Source organism: Oncorhynchus keta, chromosome 34, assembly GCF_023373465.1.
Source record: "Oncorhynchus keta strain PuntledgeMale-10-30-2019 chromosome 34, Oket_V2, whole genome shotgun sequence".
NCBI lineage: Eukaryota > Metazoa > Chordata > Actinopteri > Salmoniformes > Salmonidae > Oncorhynchus > Oncorhynchus keta.
In genome coordinates, this window is record NC_068454.1 from 66926577 (window position 1) to 66947573 (window position 20997).

Genomic DNA, 20997 nt, shown 5'->3' on the forward strand with positions numbered 1-20997 from the left:
TCAGCTCACCGCGAGGCCAGCGCCAGGGGCTCATTTACATAACTGCACTGGCTGTGTCCAATCACAACAGCTAGCCAGGTGCTTGTTGAATATTCTACCAGCAAACAGCCAATCAGTAGTCGCCCTGGGTGGGACCCATGGCCCGACAACAGCACTGTAAATGTGAGTAAGCCCCTGGGTATAGAGATATTTTTATTTGTTACAGGAATTGAGAGATTTGGGGAATATGAAATATAATACAGGGGAAGGAAACAGAGGTATTTTACCTTGTTAACCCCTTGCTTGTACGCCTGTCTGGATAACTGTACCCTGGTTTTCAGCATCAGCATCCTTACTTTATGTGAGATATCAAAAGCAACACTTATTCTTTTCCCAAATGACACCCAGTTCCCTATACAGTGCACTCATTTTGACTATGGGCCCTGGTCAAAGTAGTGCACTATAGGGAAAAGGGTGCCATTTGGGATGCAGACTTCATCTGTTTTCACTTCTTTCATCCACTCATCATAGCTGTTGCCAATAGCCTACATCTATCTAGGGTTCTTTCTTTGGATTTACCCCAAAAGTAAACATTATTACAGAGTTTGCCACTTTAACTGTATAATATTACACCCCTGGGCTATAATTAGTGTGATTGAAGGTTTTGCACTAAACCATAAGAGTTGTGAAAATGGGGCTTGGAGAAGAGAACAAAGCGCACATAGAAAATACTGAACCTAAAGAAGTGAAATAAAAGTGTTGTTCAGTATAAACGTGAAAGAGTAGAGTTTGTCAACTGAATGAAACAAGCAAACACAAACAGTATCACACTACGCAAACTCTAATTAAAATAATTGGTTATTTTAAAATCAAGCCAATGAGAGTCAGACAGTGTAGTAGCCTAGGAGTTGGGAATGCTGAAGGAAAATTAGTAGAAGGAAAATGAGTAGAAGGCAAGAAGAGTGAGACGGAGAGGAAGAGTATTAGGCAGCTATGTGTCAGTACTTGCCCGTCTCTCGCGGTATGGTGCGACCATGGTCTCTCTCTCTCTCTCCCTCTCCCCCTCTCTCTCTCCTTCCCTCTCCCCCCTCTCTCTTTCTCTCTCTCCCTCTCCCTCTCTCCCTCTCTCTCCCTCTCCCTCTCTCTCTCTCTCTCTCTCTCTCTCTCTCTCTCTCTCTCTCTCTCTCTCTCCCTCTCTCCCTCTCTCTCCCTCTCTCTCTCTCTCTCTCTCTCTCTCTCTCTCTCTCTCTCTCTCTCTCTCTCTCTCTCTCCCTCTCTCTCTCTCTCCCTCTCTCTCCCTCTCTCTCTCCCTCTCTCCTCTCTCTCTCTCTCTCTCTCTCTCTCTCTCTCTCTCTCTCTCTCTCTCCTCTCTCTCTCTCTCTCTCTCTCTCTCTCTCTCTCTCTCTCTCTCTCTCTCTCTCTCTCTCTCTCTCTCTCTCTCTCTCTCTCTCTCTCTCTCATTCAGTCTACCCCCCTTGTCTCTCTCTCTTTGTCCATTTGAATAGCAGAGCTGCCGTTTCCTTTGGTCTGCTTGCCTTGCCCTGCATATCATTAACATTCTATCACCAGCTTCCAATTCATGCTAAACCCAAGACTGAGTCCAAAAGCCTACTCTTTTGTTTGACTGGAAACCCTAGACCAAAATCGGATTCTCTCTTTAAACCTCTTAATGGTTATATTTTAAGCTTCTCCTCCTCAAAGTCCAAGTGTTTCATATAAACCACTTTGTAACTGCTGAACTTATGAACAGAGTTTTCCACCATGTTCTTTGAATCTATTTAGTCACTTCACTAACTTGATTTCTACATGTTGTCTGAATGTTTGACAGTCATCAGACATTAAATACGGTCCTTTCCTCAAGCGTATTCATACAAAAAGTTCACCATGGGGATAATAAAGTAAAAAAATATAAAAAATACTAAAATACTATCCTTTGTGTAGGCCATTACCTCTCCCTCTCGCTTTCACTCTCTTTGTGGGTTCTTCCCGTGACTGGCAAGGCTTTGTTGGTTGCCCGAGCAACTGCAAATACCCCTCCAAATGTTATGACCTTTTTTACCATTATTCTTCTGGCCTTCTTTCCCTCTGTCTCTCTTTACTTCCTCCCTCCTTTCTGACATTATTTCTCTCCATTTTACAAAATCATTTTTTTGTCCATTTGCTGTTGTTTAAAACCTACAAATGCTGCCTCTTAACCAGCCATTTTGGTGTGGTGTCACGCTCCACCCCTCTTCTTCCCTCTCCTCACTTTCTCCCCCCTCTCTCGCTACTTTGAGTGAAACCTAGTGAAGCATAAAAAGCAGGTCTGATCCTGTGAGGAATTCTAAGGAGGGAGGGAGGGAGGGAGAGAGGGAGAGAGAGAGAGAGAGAGAGAGAGAGAGCATGAAAGACAGAAAGAAAGAAATAGGGAGAGAGAGAGAAAGGGAGAAGAAAAGTTGAAGTTGTAGAATGGATGAGGAGTCAGTTAGAAGGAGAGTAAGGGTGTGAGGGTGTGAGGCACAGCCACTGAGGACCTCTCCTCTGGATGTTCAGTGTAAAAAAATCTGTGGTGGTCAGCTCCTCTCACTCTCCTCACAGTTCTTTCTGTGACCTGGCAAATTCCCCTACCCAACTCAGTTTTACATTCAGTCAGTGTGTGTGTGTGTGTGTGTGTGTGTGTGTGTGTGTGTGTGTGTGTGTGTGTGTGTGTGTGTGTGTGTGTGTGTGTGTGTGTGTGTGTGTGTGTGTGTGTGTGTGTGTCAGTGTCTCAGTGTCTCAGTGTGTGTTGGGTTTCTTATACAAGCTTTGTTAAACAAGCAAACAAATGAGCCAGAAAACTCAGTGGCTTTATAAGATAGAGTATTCAGGGTAGACATTTAGAGTCCTAGTGGTTAAAATGATGATTGATAGCTCGTGTCCTGTAATAAAATACAATTTTAGCAGCATACTGTTTAACTGCGAGCAAATCAATGGTTCTGTCTCCGAAGAGGTGCGACAGCCATTATGTGAAATACTCTACTCAATAATGGATACATGGATTGATCAGCGTGTATTTTACAACTATCTCAGATATTTCATCTGTGTTAGTAGTCATTGAAAGTGATCCCACTCAAAGGTTTGTGCTGTGGAGGCCAGAGAGTTGTGTGGTGGGTTGTTACACTGTTGTGTGCTAGAGGGTGGACGTGGTGTTTGTCGGTGGGGCATAGTGGTGGTGGGATCAGAGGAGAGTGTTCCAGATGACCCCTCACACAGTCACGAGGTTTCTGGGGACCCTCTCAGCTGTACCCTGCCATGGCCTGCACTTGTGTCTCCTCTTCCACCTGGGGACTGTGTTGGGGTGGTGGATGGGGGGGAAGACTTATTTTTGGTGTCAGGTTCCTTTACTCCTCTCAGAAATCCCCCGCTATCCTTCATCCACCACACACACCAACTAGTAGTACACACAAACACACATGACACATACACACCCTGCAGCAGAGGGGAACTGCTGCAGTCGCTATGGCATTTGGGCGGGCGGCTCTCCCACAACTGTCGCCCCCTGTTCAAACGGTCACTCCAACTCCTTAGTTTTTTACGCTTAGTTTTTTCTCCCCCCCCCTCTAATCTCTCCCTCCCTCCCCTCTCCACTCCTGTCCTGCTCAGCCTGTGAATGAAAATGTTCCCCCTTCCTTCTCCTCTCTCTAAAGTATCTAACTATAGTGCTTAGGGACTTCCTCTTATAGCCCCCATTGGATGTGTCCTAATTCACGTTGTCTAGTCACGGAACCATTGTCTTGTCCAATTACACCTTCTTTCATTCACTCTGTCAGTCGGGGCATTACCATCCTACTACCACTCCTCTCTCCAACACTAACACGAGCTCAGGGAAATCTCTCAACCACATACAGTGCCTTCGGAAAGTATTCAGACCCCTTGACCTTTTCCACATTTTGTTACGTTACAGCCTTATTCTGAATTAGATTTTTTTTAAACACCCACAGCAATCTACACACAATACCCCATAATGGCAAAAGCGAAAACCGTTTTTTAGACATTTTTGCAAATGTATTAAAAATAAAAAACAGAAATATCTTATTTACATAAGTATTCAGACCCTTGCTAAGAGTCTCAAAATTGAGCTCAGGTGCATCCTGTTTCCATTGATAATCCTTGAAATGTTTCTACAACTTGATTGCAGTTCACCTGTGGTAAATTCAATTGATTGGACATTATTTGGAAAGGCACACATCTGTCTATATAAGGTCCCACAGTTGACAGTGCATGTCAGAGCAAAAAACCAAGCCATGAGGTTGAAGGAATTGTCCGTAGAGCTTTAAGACAGGATTGTGTCGAGGCACAGATCTGGGGAAGGGTACCTCAACAGCATTGAAGGTCCCCAAGAACACAGTGGCCTCCATCATTCTCAAATGGAAGACGTTTGGAACCACCAAGACTTCTCCTTCCAACAGGACAATGACCCTAATCTGACAGCCAAGACACCGCAGGAGTGGCTTTGGGACAAGTCTCTGAATGTCCTTGAGTGGCCCAGCCAGAGCCCGGAATTCAACACAATCAAACATCTCTGGAGAGACCTGAAAATAGCTGTGCAGCCACGCTCCCCATCCAACCTGACAGAGCTTGACAGGATCTGCGTAGACGAATGAGAGAAACTGTCACGTCTGCTCCCGCTCTTTCCCCCCTCTGGCACTTGAGGGCGCCAGGATGTCCTGCACCACTCACTCCTAACAGAGCAGGGAACTGACAAATATAGGGGAGGTAATAAACAGATGATGAGTGAGTCCAGGTGAGTCCAATATCGCTGATGCGCGTGACGAGGGAGGCAGGTGTGCGTACTCACTCATCATCTGTTTATTACCTCCCCTATATTTGTCAGTTCCCTGCTCTGTTTTTGTCTTTGTTGTCTTGTATGCTGACACTGTTCCTGTCTCGTTCCATGTCCGCTCCTTATTAAATGTTTGACTCCCCATACCTGCTTCGTCTCTCCAACCTCAATTCATGTGACAGAAACTCCCCAAATACAGGGGCGCCAAGCTTGTAGTGTCATACCCAAGAAGACTCCAGGCTGTAATCGCTGCCAAAAGTACATCAACAAAGTACTGAGTAAAGGGTCTGAATATTTATGTAAATGTGATATTTAAGGTTTTTATTTTTTATAAATTAGCAACATTTTCATAAAAACTGTTTTTGCTTTGTCATTAAGGGGCAGTGTGTGTAGTTTGAGGGGGAAATAACAATTTAATCCATTTAGAATAAGGCTGTAAAGTAACAAAATGTGGAAAAAGTTAAGGGGTGTGAATACTTTCAGAATGGACTGTAGTCTCTCAAACACAGACACATACAGTCTTGTCTCTCTGTGTGCAAACATGGTTAGACTCAACAATCTAGAAGCACATATTTATGAATGAACAAATAATCAAACTTTGATTATTTGAATCAGCTGTGTAGTGCTAGGGCAAAAACCTAAACATGCACACTCTTGCCTGCAGGTTCTACTATCACCATGGTTACTGGAGTCGTCCAATCCCCTATCGTCTGTCTCTGCTCCTCTCATTTCTAAACTATCACTCTCCTTTTTAAAGTTACACCCTGACTGTTGCTGGCTAGCTCTATAGTCTCTCCCAGTGAGAGGGAATGTTATGGTGGAGGGATTGGAGGGGTGGAGGTGGAGGGTAGACAGGGTGGGTGGGGGAGGTCCAAAGGGGTGCGAAGGGGTGCCATTGCAATGCAGTGAGAGGCAGCACTAAAAATACCTATTGACACATGGGCTCCAACTCACAAACAGGGGCACAGACGAACACACACGCCGCCTGCGGTCCATGACTGAAGGGGACCCATTCAAGCATGAACACACACTCAGAGACACATACACAGTATACAGAACCTCAGACTGAAAACACACACAAATAACAGGATTACACACACAAATAACAGGAGGCTTCATGCAGCCAGACAAACATGACTATGTATGATTAGTTCAGCATCATCTACATCTCAGCCACTTTAATGACAATGAGTTTGTATTCCTAGAGTGATGCTCCTCACCCAAGCTAAAAGCCCTCTGTCAAACAGTGCCAACAGTTTTCACACGCAAGCGCAGGTCCTTAAGGCAAACAGCTCAGCTGATATATTGTGAAAAAATATGAAAGGGAACGTGCTATTTCTGTGTAACTTCATAAAACAGGACAGTTGGGACATGTATGGACTAGTTTACCTAATGTTGTCATAATGATACTAGATCAGTCCGCCAACTGTTGATAGTCTGATATATAGTAAAGTAGTCCCAGCAGTGTAGTAAATAGTTGCTACTTCATCATGACTTGTTTTTTCCTCACAGAGGAACTGGGGCTGGGTGTGTTTACCTGGTTAAGAGACCCTCCAGGACAATAGAGACTGAATGTTACTGAGCAGCCCAGTTTGTGACACGATATGCTTTCTCTCTCACAGAGGCTGTATGTCAATAGTAGAGCATAGTAACAGGCTTCATTGCCATGGCCTCTCCTTCATGAAAGAACTGGACACTCCCAGTAGACCTCCACCATATTGCTTCCCCTTCCTTTGTGTTTTCAGATGAGTAAAAGCGAAGGAGAGAAGATGAGTAGAGGACACCCATGAGATTCAGCATTACATTATAGCACAGTCTAGTCTAGGCTTTCTTTCCTCGTCTCCTCCCCTTCATCTCAAGTCCTCTTCGTTATTTTCTGGGAGTGCTCTGTCCCTTAGCAAACCACATCCAGAGACCATAAGACATGTTGGCACCAGCCTGGTGGCTATGATCGATTGCTATTTTTACTCACAGATCGAGCTTTTGCAGAATGTTTCGGGGGACAAACAAACACAAGACAGGAATACCATCATTAAGATGACAATGAGGATAAATAATATCATGATGCACAGCGAGAGACCGACCTGAGCACCAGGTCAACCAGAACAGCAGTGACGATGGGCCCAACCCAGTAGAACCAATGGAAAGGTGGCTTCCTAGTCATCATTCATCTCCCCGGGTCCTCTGTTTGGGCCTAGTGTGTTGCTCTAGTGAAACAAGCCTAAGACAGGGAGATCAGGACACCCAATCTGCCGGCTGAGGCTGCCCTGACCCCCACAACGACGCACCACTCGGAAGTAGGCTAGAGACAACTGCTTGGTAGTAAATCATATACGGGAGGTCTGTCTATCTGTCTGTCTGTCTGTCTCTGTCTCTGTCTCTGTCTCTGTCTCTGTCTCTGTCTCTGTCTCTGTCTGTCTGTCTGTCTGTCTGTCTGTCTGTCTGTCTGTCTGTCTGTCTGTCTGTCTGTCTGTCTGTGTGTGTGTGTGTGTGTGTGTTTTCATAGTCCACATACTTTACATAGTGTATTATTGTACAATGATATTACACCATCGGGATGCAGTATAGAATGTGTGGTAACAAGTAGAGTGAGTGGTTGAGTGTGCGCTTCTGTGTGTGTACAATTGTATGTGTATGTGTGTATGTGTGTGAGAGAGAGAGCGAGATACTCAATAGTCCATGACACACCTATGTATAGGTGATAAAAACCAGCCATGTGTGTGATATCATGTAGCACATACTGCACATACATACTATTAACACCACCAATGAAAACCCTGTGCACAATAGGCCAGCAGAACCTGACCAGTAACAACTCCAGACATCAATGGTGCTGCAAGGCTTGAAAGCCCTCTAGTGACCATACAGGTGTACATGCCATCTGGGTATTTTGGTCCCACAGTTGGTGTTGTAGAAATCTTGTTCACAAGATGCTTCCTCCCAATGCTAGCCTGGGGAACAAGTAAGTGCTGTAGTAATAAGGTTTACTTTGGGTGTTGGGTTTGGGCTTATGGGGTCCTCTCTATTCTGTTTCCCCAGTAAGTAGCCATAATAAGGGTCCATTATAACACCTGTACTCTCAGCTTCACACGTGTGTGTGTGTCCACTCAGGGGACAGTGTCTACCAGGCTTAACACCGTTTCTGTGGTTTGTTAATTTTCCGCCTCTCATTCGAAACCTATTCATTACCATCTGGTCTCACACACATTAGGCATTAGGCTAGTTGAGGGGGCACATGGAGAGGGAGTTTGTGCCAGGGTAGGAAGTGTGAATGTGTATGTCGATATCTGTAATTGTCAGTGTGTGTGTGTGTGTGTGTGTGTGTGTGTGTGTGTGTGTGTGTGTGTGTGTGTGTGTGTGTGTGTGTGTGTGTGTGTGTGTGTGTGTGTGTGTGTGTGTGTGTGTGTGTGTGTGTATGTCAGGATAGGAAGGGGAAGGGGTTAAGGCACTGATTACATCATGAGAAAAGAGTTCCACAGTGAGCCTCCCTGAAAAGCTGAACTGTAACTCAAACCACATGGGCATTACTGGCGCGACCAACACATACTGCTGGCAGTAAATTCTTTTGACACACCAGAATTTAATTAACAGTTTTTATATTTATGGTGTCATGCAATAGTAAATCTCAAGGCTGCTTTTCTATGTGACGGTATAATTGCTACCATACAGGTTGATCCCTGGAAATCAGGCGGTTAATAGTTTGGGAAACCATTCCAGATCATTTGTGGTATTAACCCACTGGAGGGAAGGAAATGAACAGTGATGAAATAGATAACTAATGCACACAGATACACACACTGTATAGTGCACTACTATATAGGGAATAGGGTACCATTTGGAGAGAGACGGTATGGGCGTCTATGATGAGAGTGTGGAGGATGATTCAGAAGATGACTGTCTGCTTCAACATGAGAGCCTACATAGGGTCCCACAGCTGGTGGCCGAATTTGGCCCGGAGGTGGCTTATTTGGCCCCCCAAGTTTTCTCAGAATTATTTTTGTTTTATTTTTTTATCGTTGAACCTAAAGGATTGTAAAAACACCAGGAAATCAGCTCCAAGTGATTTACATTTTTGGAAGTCTGTTCCCCAGTATTCCCACGCAAAATAGAGAGATAGATACATGTGTGATCGTATACAACTGTAAGCAAGGTTTGAAATTATGTTTTAGTGAAATATATGTTTGGGCTTCTTAGGGTCAATTTGTCATCTACAAATGATTTGTAATTATTTGAAAATCATCCTGTGGCTGAATTAAATTGGAAATCCTTGCAATAACGTTGAGTAATGACAATTTCTAATCTATTTCCTCTGAGATTAATATAAATATACATCCTAAAGACGATCTGACCATTGACAATTTGGACAATTAGAGAGTGCATGAGTCAGGACGTGATACCACACATTCTATACCGAATCCCGATGGTGTAATATCATGGTACAATAATACACTATGTAAAGTATGTGGACTATGAAAACACACACACACACAGGCAGTTTTAAGGACAGCTTTTTTCCATCTACGTAACATTACAAAAATCAGAAACTTTCTGTCCAAAAATGATGCAGAAAAATTAATTCATGCTTTTGTCACTTCTAGGTTAGACTACTGCAATGCTCTACTTTCCGGCTACCCGGATAAAGCACTAAATAAACTTCAGTTAGTGCTAAATACGGCTGCTAGAATCCTGACTAGAACCCAACATTTTGATCATATTACTCCAGTGTTAGCCTCCCTACACTGGCTTCCTGTTAAGGCAAGGGCTGATTTCAAGGTTTTACTGCTAACCTACAAAGCATTACATGGGCTTGCTCCTACCTATCGCTCTGATTTGGTCCTGCCGTACATACCTACACGTACGCTACGGTCACAAGACGCAGGCCTCCTAATTTCTAAGCAAACAGCTGGAGGCAGGGCTTTCTCCTATAGAGCTCCATTTTTATGGAATGGTCTGCCTACCCATGTGAGAGACGCAAACTCGGTCTCAACCTTTAAGTCTTTACTGAAGACTCATCTCTTCAGTAGGTCATATGATTGAGTGTAGTCTGGCCCAGGAGTGTGAAGGTGAACGGAAAGGCTCTGGAGCAACGAACCGCCCTTGCTGTCTCTGCCTGGCCGGTTCCCCTCTTTCCACTGGGATTCTCTGCCTCTAACCCTATTACAGGGGCTGAGTCACTGGCTTACTAGGGCTCTTTCATACTGTCCCTAGGAGGGGTGCGTCACTTGAGTGGGTTGAGTCACTGATGTGATCTTCCTGTCTGGGTTGATGCCCCCCCCCTTGGGTTGTGCCGTGGCGGAGATCTTTGTGGGCTATACTTGGCCTTGGATGGTAAGTTGGTGGTTGAAGATATCCCTCTAGTGGTGTGTGGGCTGTGCTTTGGCAAAGTGGGTGGGGTTTTATCCTCCCTGTTTGGCCTTGTCCGGGGGTGTCATCGGATGGGGCCACAGTGTCTCCTGACCCCTCCTGTCTCAGCCTCCAGTATTTATGCTGCAGTAGTTTATGTGTCGGGGGGCTAGGGTCAGTTTGTTATATCTGGAGTACTTCTCCTGTCCTATCCGGTGTCCTTTGTGAATTTAAGTATGCTCTCTCTAATTCTCTATTTCTCTCTTTCTCTCTCTCTCGGAGGACCCTGAGCCGTAGGACCATGCCTCAGGACTACCTGACATGATGACTCCTTGCTGTCCCCAGTCCACCTGGCCGTGCTGCTGCTCCAGTTTTAACTGTTCTGCCTGTGATTATTATTAGTTGACCATGCTGGTCATTTATGAACATTTGAACATCTTGGCCATGTTCTGTTATAATCTCCACCCGGCACAGCCAGAAGAGGTCTGGCCACCCCACATAGCCTGGTTCCTCTCTAGGTTTCTTCCTAGGTTTTGGCCTTTCTAGGGAGTTTTTCCTAGCCACCGTGCTTCTACACCTGCATTGCTTGCTGTTTGGGGTTTTAGGCTGGGTTTCTGTACAGCACTTTGAGATATTAGCTGATGTACAAAGGGCTATATAAATAAATTTGATTTGATATGAAAAGTATGTGGAAACTTTCTTGTCGAACATCTTATTCCAATATAATGGGCATTAAAATGGAGTTAGTCTCCCCTTTGCTGCCATAGCAGCCTCCACAATTCTGGGAAGGCTTTCCACTAGATGTGGGAACATTGCTGTGGGGACTTGCTTGCAAGAGCATTAGTGAGGTTGGGCACTGATGTTGGGCGATTAGGCCTGGCTCGCAGTCGGCGTTCCAATTCATCCCAAAAGTGTTCAATGGAGTTGAGGTCAGGGCTCTGTGCAGGCCAGTCAAGTTCTTCCACGCCGATCTCGACAAACAATTTCTGTATGGACCTCGCTTTGTGCACAGGTGCATTGTCATGCTGAAACAGGAAAGGGCCTTCCCCAAACTGTTGCCACAAAGTTGGAAGCACAGAATCGTCTACAATGTAATTGTAAACTGTAGCTTTAAGATTTTCCATTAAAATCAGCCCCAGACCATTATTCCTCATCCACCAAACTTTAGTTGGCACTACGCATTGGGGCAGGTAGCATTCTCCTGGCATCTGCCAAATCCAGATTTGTCCGTCAAACTGCCAGATGGTGAACCGGGATTACTCACTCCAGAGAACATGTTTCCACTGCTCCAGAGTCCAATGGGAGCAAGCTTTACACCACTCCAGCCGACGCATGATAATCTTATGCTTGTGTGCAGCTGCTTGCCATGGAAACCTATTTCATGAAGCTTCCGACGAACAGTTATTGTGCTAATGTTGCTCCCAGAGGCAGTTTGGAACTCGGTAGTGAGTGTTGCCACTGAAGACAGACCATTTTTACCCAATACATGCTTCAGCGATCCTGTTCTGTGAGCTTGTGTGGCCTATCACTTCGCTGCTGAGCCATTGTTGCTCCGAGATGTTTCCACTTCATAATAACAGCACATACAGTTGACCGGGGCAGTTCTAGCAGGGCAGACATTTGACAAACTGACTTGTTGAAATCCTAGTGAAATCCTAGTATCCTAGTGTACTTATTTTATGTGCCAGTATCTTAAATGGGCAATCTGAGATTCAAACAACAAAGCATCCCACCACTTTTTTGATTAACAGTTGAGGGATGGGGTAAAACAGCTGAAATAATCTCATTAGGCATTTATACATTATATTCATCAAGAATCAATGACTATTAATAATTTACCTAAAAGTCCAAAAATTCGAGCCCAGGCTCTGTCGTAACCGGCCGCGACCGGGAGGTCCGTGGGGCGACGCACAATTGGCATTGCGTCGTCCGGGATAGGGAGGGTTTGGCCTTATCTCATCGCGCACCAGAGACTCCTGTGGCGGGCCGGGCGCAGTGCACGCTAACCAAGGTTGTCAGGTGCACAGTGTTTCCTCCGACACATTGGTGCGGCTGGCTTCCGGGTTGGATGCGCGCTGTGTTAAGAAGCAGTGCGGCTTGGTTGGGTTGTGTATCAGAGGACGCATGACTTTCAACCTTCGTCTCTCCCGAGCCCGTACGGGAGTTGTAGCGATGAGACAAGATAGTAGCTTCTAACAATTGGATACCACGAAAATTGGGAGAAAAAGGGGGTAAAAATTCTAAACAAAAAAAGTAAAGAAATGTATATACACCAATCCCAGATTGCTAAAGTAAATCCTATATGAAGAAAGCGCATAAAAAGACACAGACCTTGTTCCATGGATTATCTTTATTGCAGAGAGCAGTCCAGTTCATTGTCATTGTCATACCAGGAATGAAATAAAGAATGCAGCAAATACACAATCCAAACACTCACGTACAAGTCTGTTTAAATCATTCAAACAAAGAGCATTAACACATCTATCTCTATATCGGAAACCAGAGTGGTGTGTATTAGGGACAGGAGTTTTTCCTGGTCACGTGGGTAGGAAAAAACTCTGCTGGGTCCCTAGTTGTTGCTTAGACACACTACGGCCCAGAGTTTTTCCTGATCAGTCACACAGACAGGAAAAACTAATGGCCCTAGTGTGTATATTTCTAAGTGTGCCATTGGTATAGACCAGAACAGTGCATGTTGTTACACGGTAACACAGCACTGTGCAGTAGTGTTCCCTCAGAGTGACATGTAATACAGTAGAACAGGAACAATGAGGAACAACAGTAGGCAACAGCACACTAGAATCCAGCCCTGACAGATTGTAACAGTAGAACAGGAACAATGAGGAACAACAGTAGGCAACAGCACACTAGAATCCAGCCCTGACAGATTGTAACAGTAGAACAGGAACAATGAGGAACAACAGTAGGCAACAGCACACTAGAATCCAGCCCTGACAGATTGTAACATTAGAACAGAGCCATAGAGATGGAAGTTTAACCAACATTAATGTCGTTCCATTCTTCCAGTATTTAGACTCTCGTCCTAAAATCTTGCTACTCAGCTGGTTTGCATAGCTGGCATAATTTAGGATCATTAACAGGACCGTTACTGTATTGTTCAATATTGGCTGCTATGGAACCATGTGATACTATCTCAGAACATCAGAGTGCTTTTTGGTGGGCAAACTCTCTCTCAAGTGAGTCAGTCACTCAGCGTTGCATGATACAGTGCTGCACGTGAGTGGCTCTCTGTAACAGCAAATTCTGACAGTTTTCTTCTGTAGTAGTTCAAACACTACATGTATAGTCCACAACAACATGTCTTTAAACTCAATCAGATGTTTTCAAGCCTGGTCCTGGGGACCCACAAGGTGCATAGGCTTTTGTTTCAGTCCAATACTGAGTCTCCTGCACCAGGATTGAAGAGCACTGCCCCTAGTAGACTCTAAAATATAACACTGAATTGGGTAGAACCATATAAAAATGTGGTCAACAATGATTATTACCACTGAAAGCAGCATGGAATGCTGAATTCCACACATCACCACCCTACCGAAGTACTATCATACCGTGGTATACAGTTAAATCAACCAGGAATAGACAGTGATGTCATAAATCTGCACTGGCAGCCAAATAGTAGTCCCATGTAGATGACATCATCATCACTGTCTAATCCCCATTTAGACTGTGTGACTGTCAACATCAGGTGGAATCCATAACCTTGTCACAGTTCAAGCCATTCCATTTCAAGGGTTTAATCATCTTATCTGACCTTTGGCATCTCAGCTGTGAGGCCACTTATCAATAAACAGATTGAAAACCAATCAATGATTAATACACCACAATACCCCTACCAGCTTTAAGGGAAATAATAATAGTAAAATCCTACATGCAGGAAAATGATAAAAACCAAACCAAATGTAATCCTACAATAGTTTAGACAGGCAGGCCAATTCTGATCTTTCCTTCACCAATTGGCCTTTTAACCAATCAGCTGTGATAAAGATAGGATGTGATTAGGCAAAAGAACAATTAGTAGAAAAAAGATCAGAATTGGGCTGCCTGTCTAAATGCAGTCTAAGTACAGCTGCATGGGTGAACAAGCAGAGCAGAGGCACAGCATGGAGAAATGAACATGTTTTATACAATATCAGAGTGCTTTTAGTAACCTCTGGGAGAGGGAGGGGTTGGGGAGAGAGAGAGTAGAGGAAAGAAGAGTTGAGTCAGAATGTTAAAGGAATGCAAGTCAAGGAAAGGAAAATGGAATGAAGGTGCAGTGAGTGTAGAGGGAGAAATCAAGCGCTTTGTTTTTTAATTCATTCTTTCTCCCTCACTCGCACTCGTTTTCCCGGAGGACATCGAACATATTGACTGTGAGGCTGGTTGGCCCCTTCCTCTCCTTCACTGCCGGGTGTCCAAACCCTTCATCTTCATCATCATCATCACCATCATCATCAGCATCCCTATCCCTCTCCTCCTCCAGCTCAGAGCTGGACTCTCCCTCCTCCTCCTCATCCCTCTCTCCTGCCCCCTCCTCTTCCCTCCGTCCCTGTAGAGCGATGATCTCTGCCAGGTCTGGGTGGGACTCCCACTGCTCTGTGTAGCGCAAATCCATTAGTTGAATAATTAATCAATCAATCAAAAACACTTTTCTTCATGTTTTTTTGTACAAAGCCAGATGAACATGAACATAGATCCCCTGCTGGGATTTGACCTTCCCCTGCATGTCTGTCTGCCCTTTTAAATATGAGTCTCTGGTTGTCTGTACAGTAGTGATATAGTGATATGCCTGATGCCTCACTGTTTGTCATGACCTCTCTGATCATTGTATGACCTGTATACTGACCTCTCTGATCATTGTATGACCTGTATACTGACCTCTCTGATCATTGTATGACCTGTATACTGACCTCTCTGATCATTGTATGACCTGTATACTGACCTCTCTGATCATTGTATGACCTGTATACTGACCTCTCTGATCGTTGTATGACCTGTATACTGACCTCTCTGATCAGGTGGTCTGATCATTGTATGACCAGACATCAGCCTGACCCCTGATCATTGTATGACCTGTATACTGAGCCGATCATTGTATGACCTGTATACTGACCTCTCTGATCATTGCCCGATACTGACTGATCATTGTATGACCTGTAGCTGCCTTCTGATCATTGTATGACCTATATAACCTCTCCCAGGTGGTCTGAGGCACAGACACAGCCTCCCTCTGCCCAGGCTGTGAGACAGACAGCTGCCTTCGCTGTCTTATAACCCCTCCTCTCTGCCCAGGCTGTGAGACAGACAGGGAGAAAGAGAGAGAAGAGGGAAGAGAGAGAGAACAAGAAAGAGACGTAGGGAGAGAAAACAAAAATCGATAAATTGTTATTGTATTATAATTTCAACTGTTCCTGAGAATTTTCCAAATGTCTCCCTGACATCCAGACAAGAGGGCGTGTTTCAACAGTTTAGAACCGGACCAGAGGTTCTAGAATCCAGACTGGAGGTGGTCCTTACCCTCACACACGTCCCAGGCTGTCCAGCTGTGCTCGGGCCCCTGTTCCCTTTCCTTCTCCCCCCCCTTGGGTGCATGCTGTGGGCCCTCCACGCTGGGGTGCCGGAGCTTGAGCACCGACAGGAAGGGGGTCCGCTCACACAGATAACCCACAGAACTGTAGGGCTCCTGCAGCTGAGACACTGGGTAGATACCAGCTAGGATCTAGGGAGAAAGGGGCAGAGAAGAGGAGTGTGAGAGGGGGAGATGGAGGAAGAGGCGTAGATACAAAAGAATGGAGGAAATGTGTTTAGAAAGAGTAAAGCATGATGAGAAAGAGAGGTAGGAAAAAAAAGTTGAGAAAAAGTTTGAAAAGGGTTGACGGGTAATGATTGCTTTTATACACAAAGCTCTCCTCAGTAGTTGAGACTTAAACATGGTACGGATTGGTACAGTGGTACAGCCTTCAAATGGTCAGAGGGAATATCATTTATTCTCCAAGACATTTCCTTCACAGGCTGTCACCAAAAAGTGATTTGACCTGGGATTCTAAGGGAATGGGAGGACATAGTACACACAAACATACACACTTACACCCTACCCACTCCCTCCTCTCAGTTACCTGTAGTTGTTTGTTGACTAGTGAAGGGAAGACCAGTCCAGGGCAGTCGCACAGTTTGACAGTGGGTGTGAGGTAGTAGGTCTGGAAGTATTTGGTGTGGCCGGGGGTTCGAGACACACTCACCACCTTCCTACCTACCAGACTGTTCAATACTGATGACTTCCCCACGTTAGGGAAGCCTAGGGAGGGAAGGAGAGAGGGTCATTATACATATATTCATATTCCCTTTGTAGTAGACATTTCAGAATGCCAGAGGGGGCTGGTGGGGGAACAAAGCTTTGAAGTACACAAGCATAACTTCATTTATCAAGTTACTAATCAGTGACAACAGATTACTGATTGGGAGGTAGGAATGCAAGCTTCCAACATGGCTGCTCACCTATACAGCCCAGCGTGAGTACGCCATCTTTATACAGCTCCTTGGAGGGGCTGCTCATCTCCATGGCAACATCACTCTGGTGCTCCACTAGCACAGAGTCCGCCCCCTCCTCTGACTGCTCACCCTCTGGTCCCATAGCAACCGCATCTCTCTGGATCTTCTTCTCCCAGCTGGACAAGTCCACTACAAGGGGGTGGGGGGTAACAATGGTGAACACTCCCTACAGCCACTCATTCTGCACACTTCTGGAAAAAAGTGGATAATCAGGAAGCAGCCGTACTTGTCTTCATCCTATTTTAAGACTACTTCCATTCAGTGTTGGTTCTTCTATGATATACCCTTACAACCCTGCACCCACAGATCTTTGTACGAAGACATCAATCCTTCATTCAACAGTAATTAGCTATGCTATGGAAAGTACCTGACCAAAGCATTAAGTAATTACAGACTTGCATGGTTAGCAATACATATGTGAAATAGGTACTAAGCCACCCAGGTGGGTGTGTCCCTTTCACCTTTTCCTGCTGTGATTTCCTGACACGCCTTCAGGATGTGGGTGGGGCCTCCAGCATGTCCCCACCCACATGTACCCTTTTTTCTCATCCTCTTCTTCTGAAGCACTAGAGTCACAGAAACAGATACAGACAGTGAAAAGGTTCATCTGGTGATCAAGTACACAGTTCAACATCACCAATCAGCTCTCATTATTCTCCCTCGTCTTGTGTGGCACTTTCGCTCCAGTACAACCACCCTCACTCCCATCCACCTGTGCTGTATGGCTGGCCGGGGTGTGATGTGAAACAGACACAGTGGAGGTGGGGGAACTGTGTCTGGAGGTAGTGTGTCCAGGCCAGCACCAGGGGAGGGGGACACAGGTCAGCTTTGTTCAGCACCACCACCACCTGCTTCTGCAGCTCCCCAGTGATGTAGTGGTACAGCGCTGGGGGAAACTGCAGCACCTGCATGGGAGGGACACACCAGGAACACATTCATTAAGACATGCATGCTCGGTCTGGCAAACGACTTATAGACTGGTACTGACCATGTATAACTTACTCTGTCTGTGGCTCCACCTGGTGGATACTCTATGTTTGCAATTCACCATATGGTTCAACGCATAATGACACCATAATAGTGACTATTAATTACATTATCATGGTGACAGTAGTAAGTTGATATTGCTACTATGGTACATGACTAGCAGCAGATAATGACAGTAGGAGTTTAAAAGAGATGATCCACCGGGTGCCTGATGTCCACGATGAGCAGGATCACATCGGACATCTCCAACACTCTCCACAACTGTCTCCATGTCTGAGAGAAAGAGGGGGAGAGATGAAGAGGGGGAGTATAAAGTGTTAAGTTATATGAAGAGTATATAGGTTTTACCTACCCTAGGTTTTGCTCAGTGTCAGAGAAAGAGGTGGTTTTTAAATGATTCATTCAAGTTTATGGAATAATGTAGAATGAATAGCTCTTTATTTATCCATCAAAATTGACCTTTCTACTGACACAATACGTCCCCCCGTAACTAACCGGTCACTAACCTCAAGGCTACCACCTCCCTGAAGAGCATTTATAAAGGGTGTATAAAGGGTTCTGAATATATCGTTTCCTCACCTCCAGGTTGTGCTCAAAGTGGCTGAGGGATCCAGGTGGGTTTCTGGAGTGCAGGTCATTCAGATATTCCCGGTATGACTTCTCTTCTTTCCTCAGCAGCTCCTCACGATTCATCCCATAGTTCCACGGAGGTCGCCGCGGAAACTCAAGACCTGAGATTGGAGGTCAGTGGCACAGATACGTCAAGCATTGACACAAAGTGAAAAGACCATGTCAAAATTCCCACTGGAGTGGGTCTTTATTTAACAGCATTGAGAGGCTCAGGGTACAGGTCACGTAACAAATCACACCCTATAGTGTACTACTTCGACCAGAGCACATATAGCTTAGGTCAAAATGAGTGTACTAAATAAGGAATAGGGTGCCATTTGAGACCTTTATTTAACAGCATTAAGAGGTTGTTGTGAGGCTCAGGGTCAAGGAGCGCTGACCTTTCTCTGTGGGGTAGATGTCGCTGATGTCAACCTCCAGGTCTTTGTCTAACATCTGGTCCAGAACCTTCTCTCTGGCAAACTTCTTCCTCCTCTCCACCTCCTCTCTGCTCTCCTTCTCAAAGTGCAGACGGAACCTGAATGAACAGAGAGATGAGTATAGCTGTGTGTAGAAGGGGGAAATTGGGTAGGGCGAGTGTGTGAAGGACACAAAAGCATCTGTGTGCAGAGTCATGAATATCAGGTGTGTGTGATGTGGGTGTTTGTTCTGACAACAGCAGTTTTTGTAATTTACCATTGACCTCTGTCAAAGTTGTTTGCTCATGGTTCCGGATTCCTACAGTAACATATTCTCATTTAATTATTTTGTCCCTTTCGGCCTCTTACTTTTAATATCTAGAGACATAGCTCTAATTAATCTTTCCATTAACCCTTTTGTTCAAGCCCAGCAATAACACACCCGTCTTTGTGTTTGGTTTCATAGCAGGTGAAGTACAGTATTACATTAGCGCTGGTCCCGGGTGTTATGTGTGGCTTGCTCTGCGTCTACATCAGTAAGCCACGTGTGATCCCCTGGACCAGAGCTAAGTATTACCTATGCTAATGTATTGGTAACTCACCTATTGGGATCGTATCTGCCCTCCCTGATGCCGGGCTGCTGGTTTATCCTCCTGACATCTGTGGTTTCGCTATCTGAGGTGTCCGACTGTCTCTCCCTGTCCATCCCCCGCTCCACACTGGCATTACGGCTGCTGGGCCCTGTGCCTGGCTCACCTGAGGCGGAGAGGTCATCATAATCAGAGAGTTACATTGAACCCTTCCCAAATGGCACCATATTCCCTATATAGGGCACAACTTTTTGTTGTGCACTATATATAGGAGATAGGGCACTATTTGGGACACAAACACACAGAGGACAGAATGAAAACTAGCCTCTATGTTAGCACTTGGTACCAAACAAAGACCACATTCCACAACGTTCTACTTTAGAATCGAGGGCATATACTTTCACATATATGCTATCTACATTGCATAACACATAGTTATCTATACATTTAGTAATCGTCTCAATACTAACCTTATGTAATAAATCGACAGTGGATGTTTTCATAATAAATATATTTTCATTACTAGCTGTAGAGTGTAGGTATTTGATCTCCAACACCTTTTGTTATACCCTCAATTTGGGATAGTTTAGCTATCGTATTACATAATTTGATAGCGAGTCTGCGCAGTAGAGCTTACACAAAGTGAAAACAATACCAGTGTAGTACAGTGATGCTGATTTCTGTGCATCAATACTTTCCCACTTCAGCCCCATCAATGACAATGAATGACGCCAGCAATACAATTGAGCGATAAGGTCACACACATTGCTAGCTCTGTAACGTCGTCACCTCCAAGGTACTAGCCAGCAAGCAAGCAAGCAAGGTAGCTAACGTTTGCTAGAAAGACCCAAATACATAAGATATGCATGTTATGGCAAAAAAATAACGACGTCCCTATTCTTTAATTGTAGCTAATTCGTACAAATATATCGGGCAACTTGACATAGCTGTCTGCTTCCAGTAACAGCAGCACTAACTAGCCAAGTTACTCAACTCTCCGCGTAACGTTACAAGTTAGTAAAATGAAAAGCTATGCTAGCTAACGTTAGAAAGTGTGTGCGTGCCGAAAATGCTGTCATTGCAGCCCACGTTACCTCTCTTTCTTTCCCGTTTCACTTGCATCTGTTTCTTCTTCTGTTTGGTGCTGAATGGCTTTTTCCGAGGCATGTTTGAATGAAAAGTTACAGTTTCGTAGTTTGGGTTTGTGTTAGCTAAGGCAGAAATACAGTAACGTCGTTATTTACTATCATGAAGTTTCTCGACTCCTACACTTTTCACCCACCCGACGCCATCCGGCACTGCAGAAAAAATGTTGACGAAGTTGAAAAACCATTCAATGGTAAAACATATTATACAGTTTATATTTACTTATCTAAATGTTATGCTTTTAAATCCTTGTCTGACAAGACATGTCAAGTTAATATTGCTAGGGAAAAAAACATTTAAAGAATGGTATAGTAAACCTCCGATTCAACTATTATTACTCACACTAATGTTGTTCACGACACACGCGTTATTTGCGTGACACATCACACTACAGCAGATCAATGAATCAATCGTTTACTTGACACAGGCAATCAACACTGCCAAGTCCTGTCATATTCAAATGTGACATTCAAAAGAAAGCTCTGTGGTTACAATAAATTAAACAGCAGCATCTCACCCTTTCAAACATAGGCGATCTTCAAAGTGAATCGTTATCATTACTGCAAGTGCACAA

General features: G+C 44.7%; 1 protein-coding gene across 1 annotated transcript; it reads right to left on the bottom strand.

Annotated features, from left to right (window-relative positions):
• Positions 1-12455: 12455 nt before the first annotated feature.
• On the bottom strand, positions 12456-20993 carry LOC118374935 (guanine nucleotide-binding protein-like 1). Its single transcript, XM_052492658.1, has 14 exons — positions 20941-20993; positions 20372-20488; positions 19290-19443; positions 18670-18806; positions 18239-18390; positions 17861-17932; positions 17385-17577; positions 17134-17238; positions 16619-16801; positions 16240-16418; positions 15641-15842; positions 15348-15416; positions 15098-15133; positions 12456-14719 (listed from the first exon to the last, which is right to left on the bottom strand). The coding sequence occupies exons 2-14, from the start codon at positions 20442-20444 to the stop codon at positions 14454-14456; spliced, it is 1821 nt and encodes a 606-aa protein (XP_052348618.1). The 5' UTR covers positions 20445-20488; positions 20941-20993; the 3' UTR covers positions 12456-14453.
• Positions 20994-20997: the final 4 nt, after the last annotated feature.

What these genes read in the sequence shown, in the direction of transcription:
- LOC118374935 (XM_052492658.1), bottom strand. Translation starts at nt 20,444, where the DNA reads ATGCCTCGGAAAAAGCCATTCAGCACCAAACAGAAGAAGAAACAGATG. An exon ending in GGAAATCACAGCAGGAAAAG is followed by an intron (nt 16,802 to 17,133) that starts GTGAAAGGGACA and finishes ACCCCCTTGTAG; the next exon opens with TGGACTTGTCCAGCTGGGAG. An exon ending in CACAGCCTGGGCAGAGGGAG is followed by an intron (nt 15,134 to 15,347) that starts GCTGTGTCTGTG and finishes CCACCTGATCAG; the next exon opens with AGAGGTCAGTATACAGGTCA.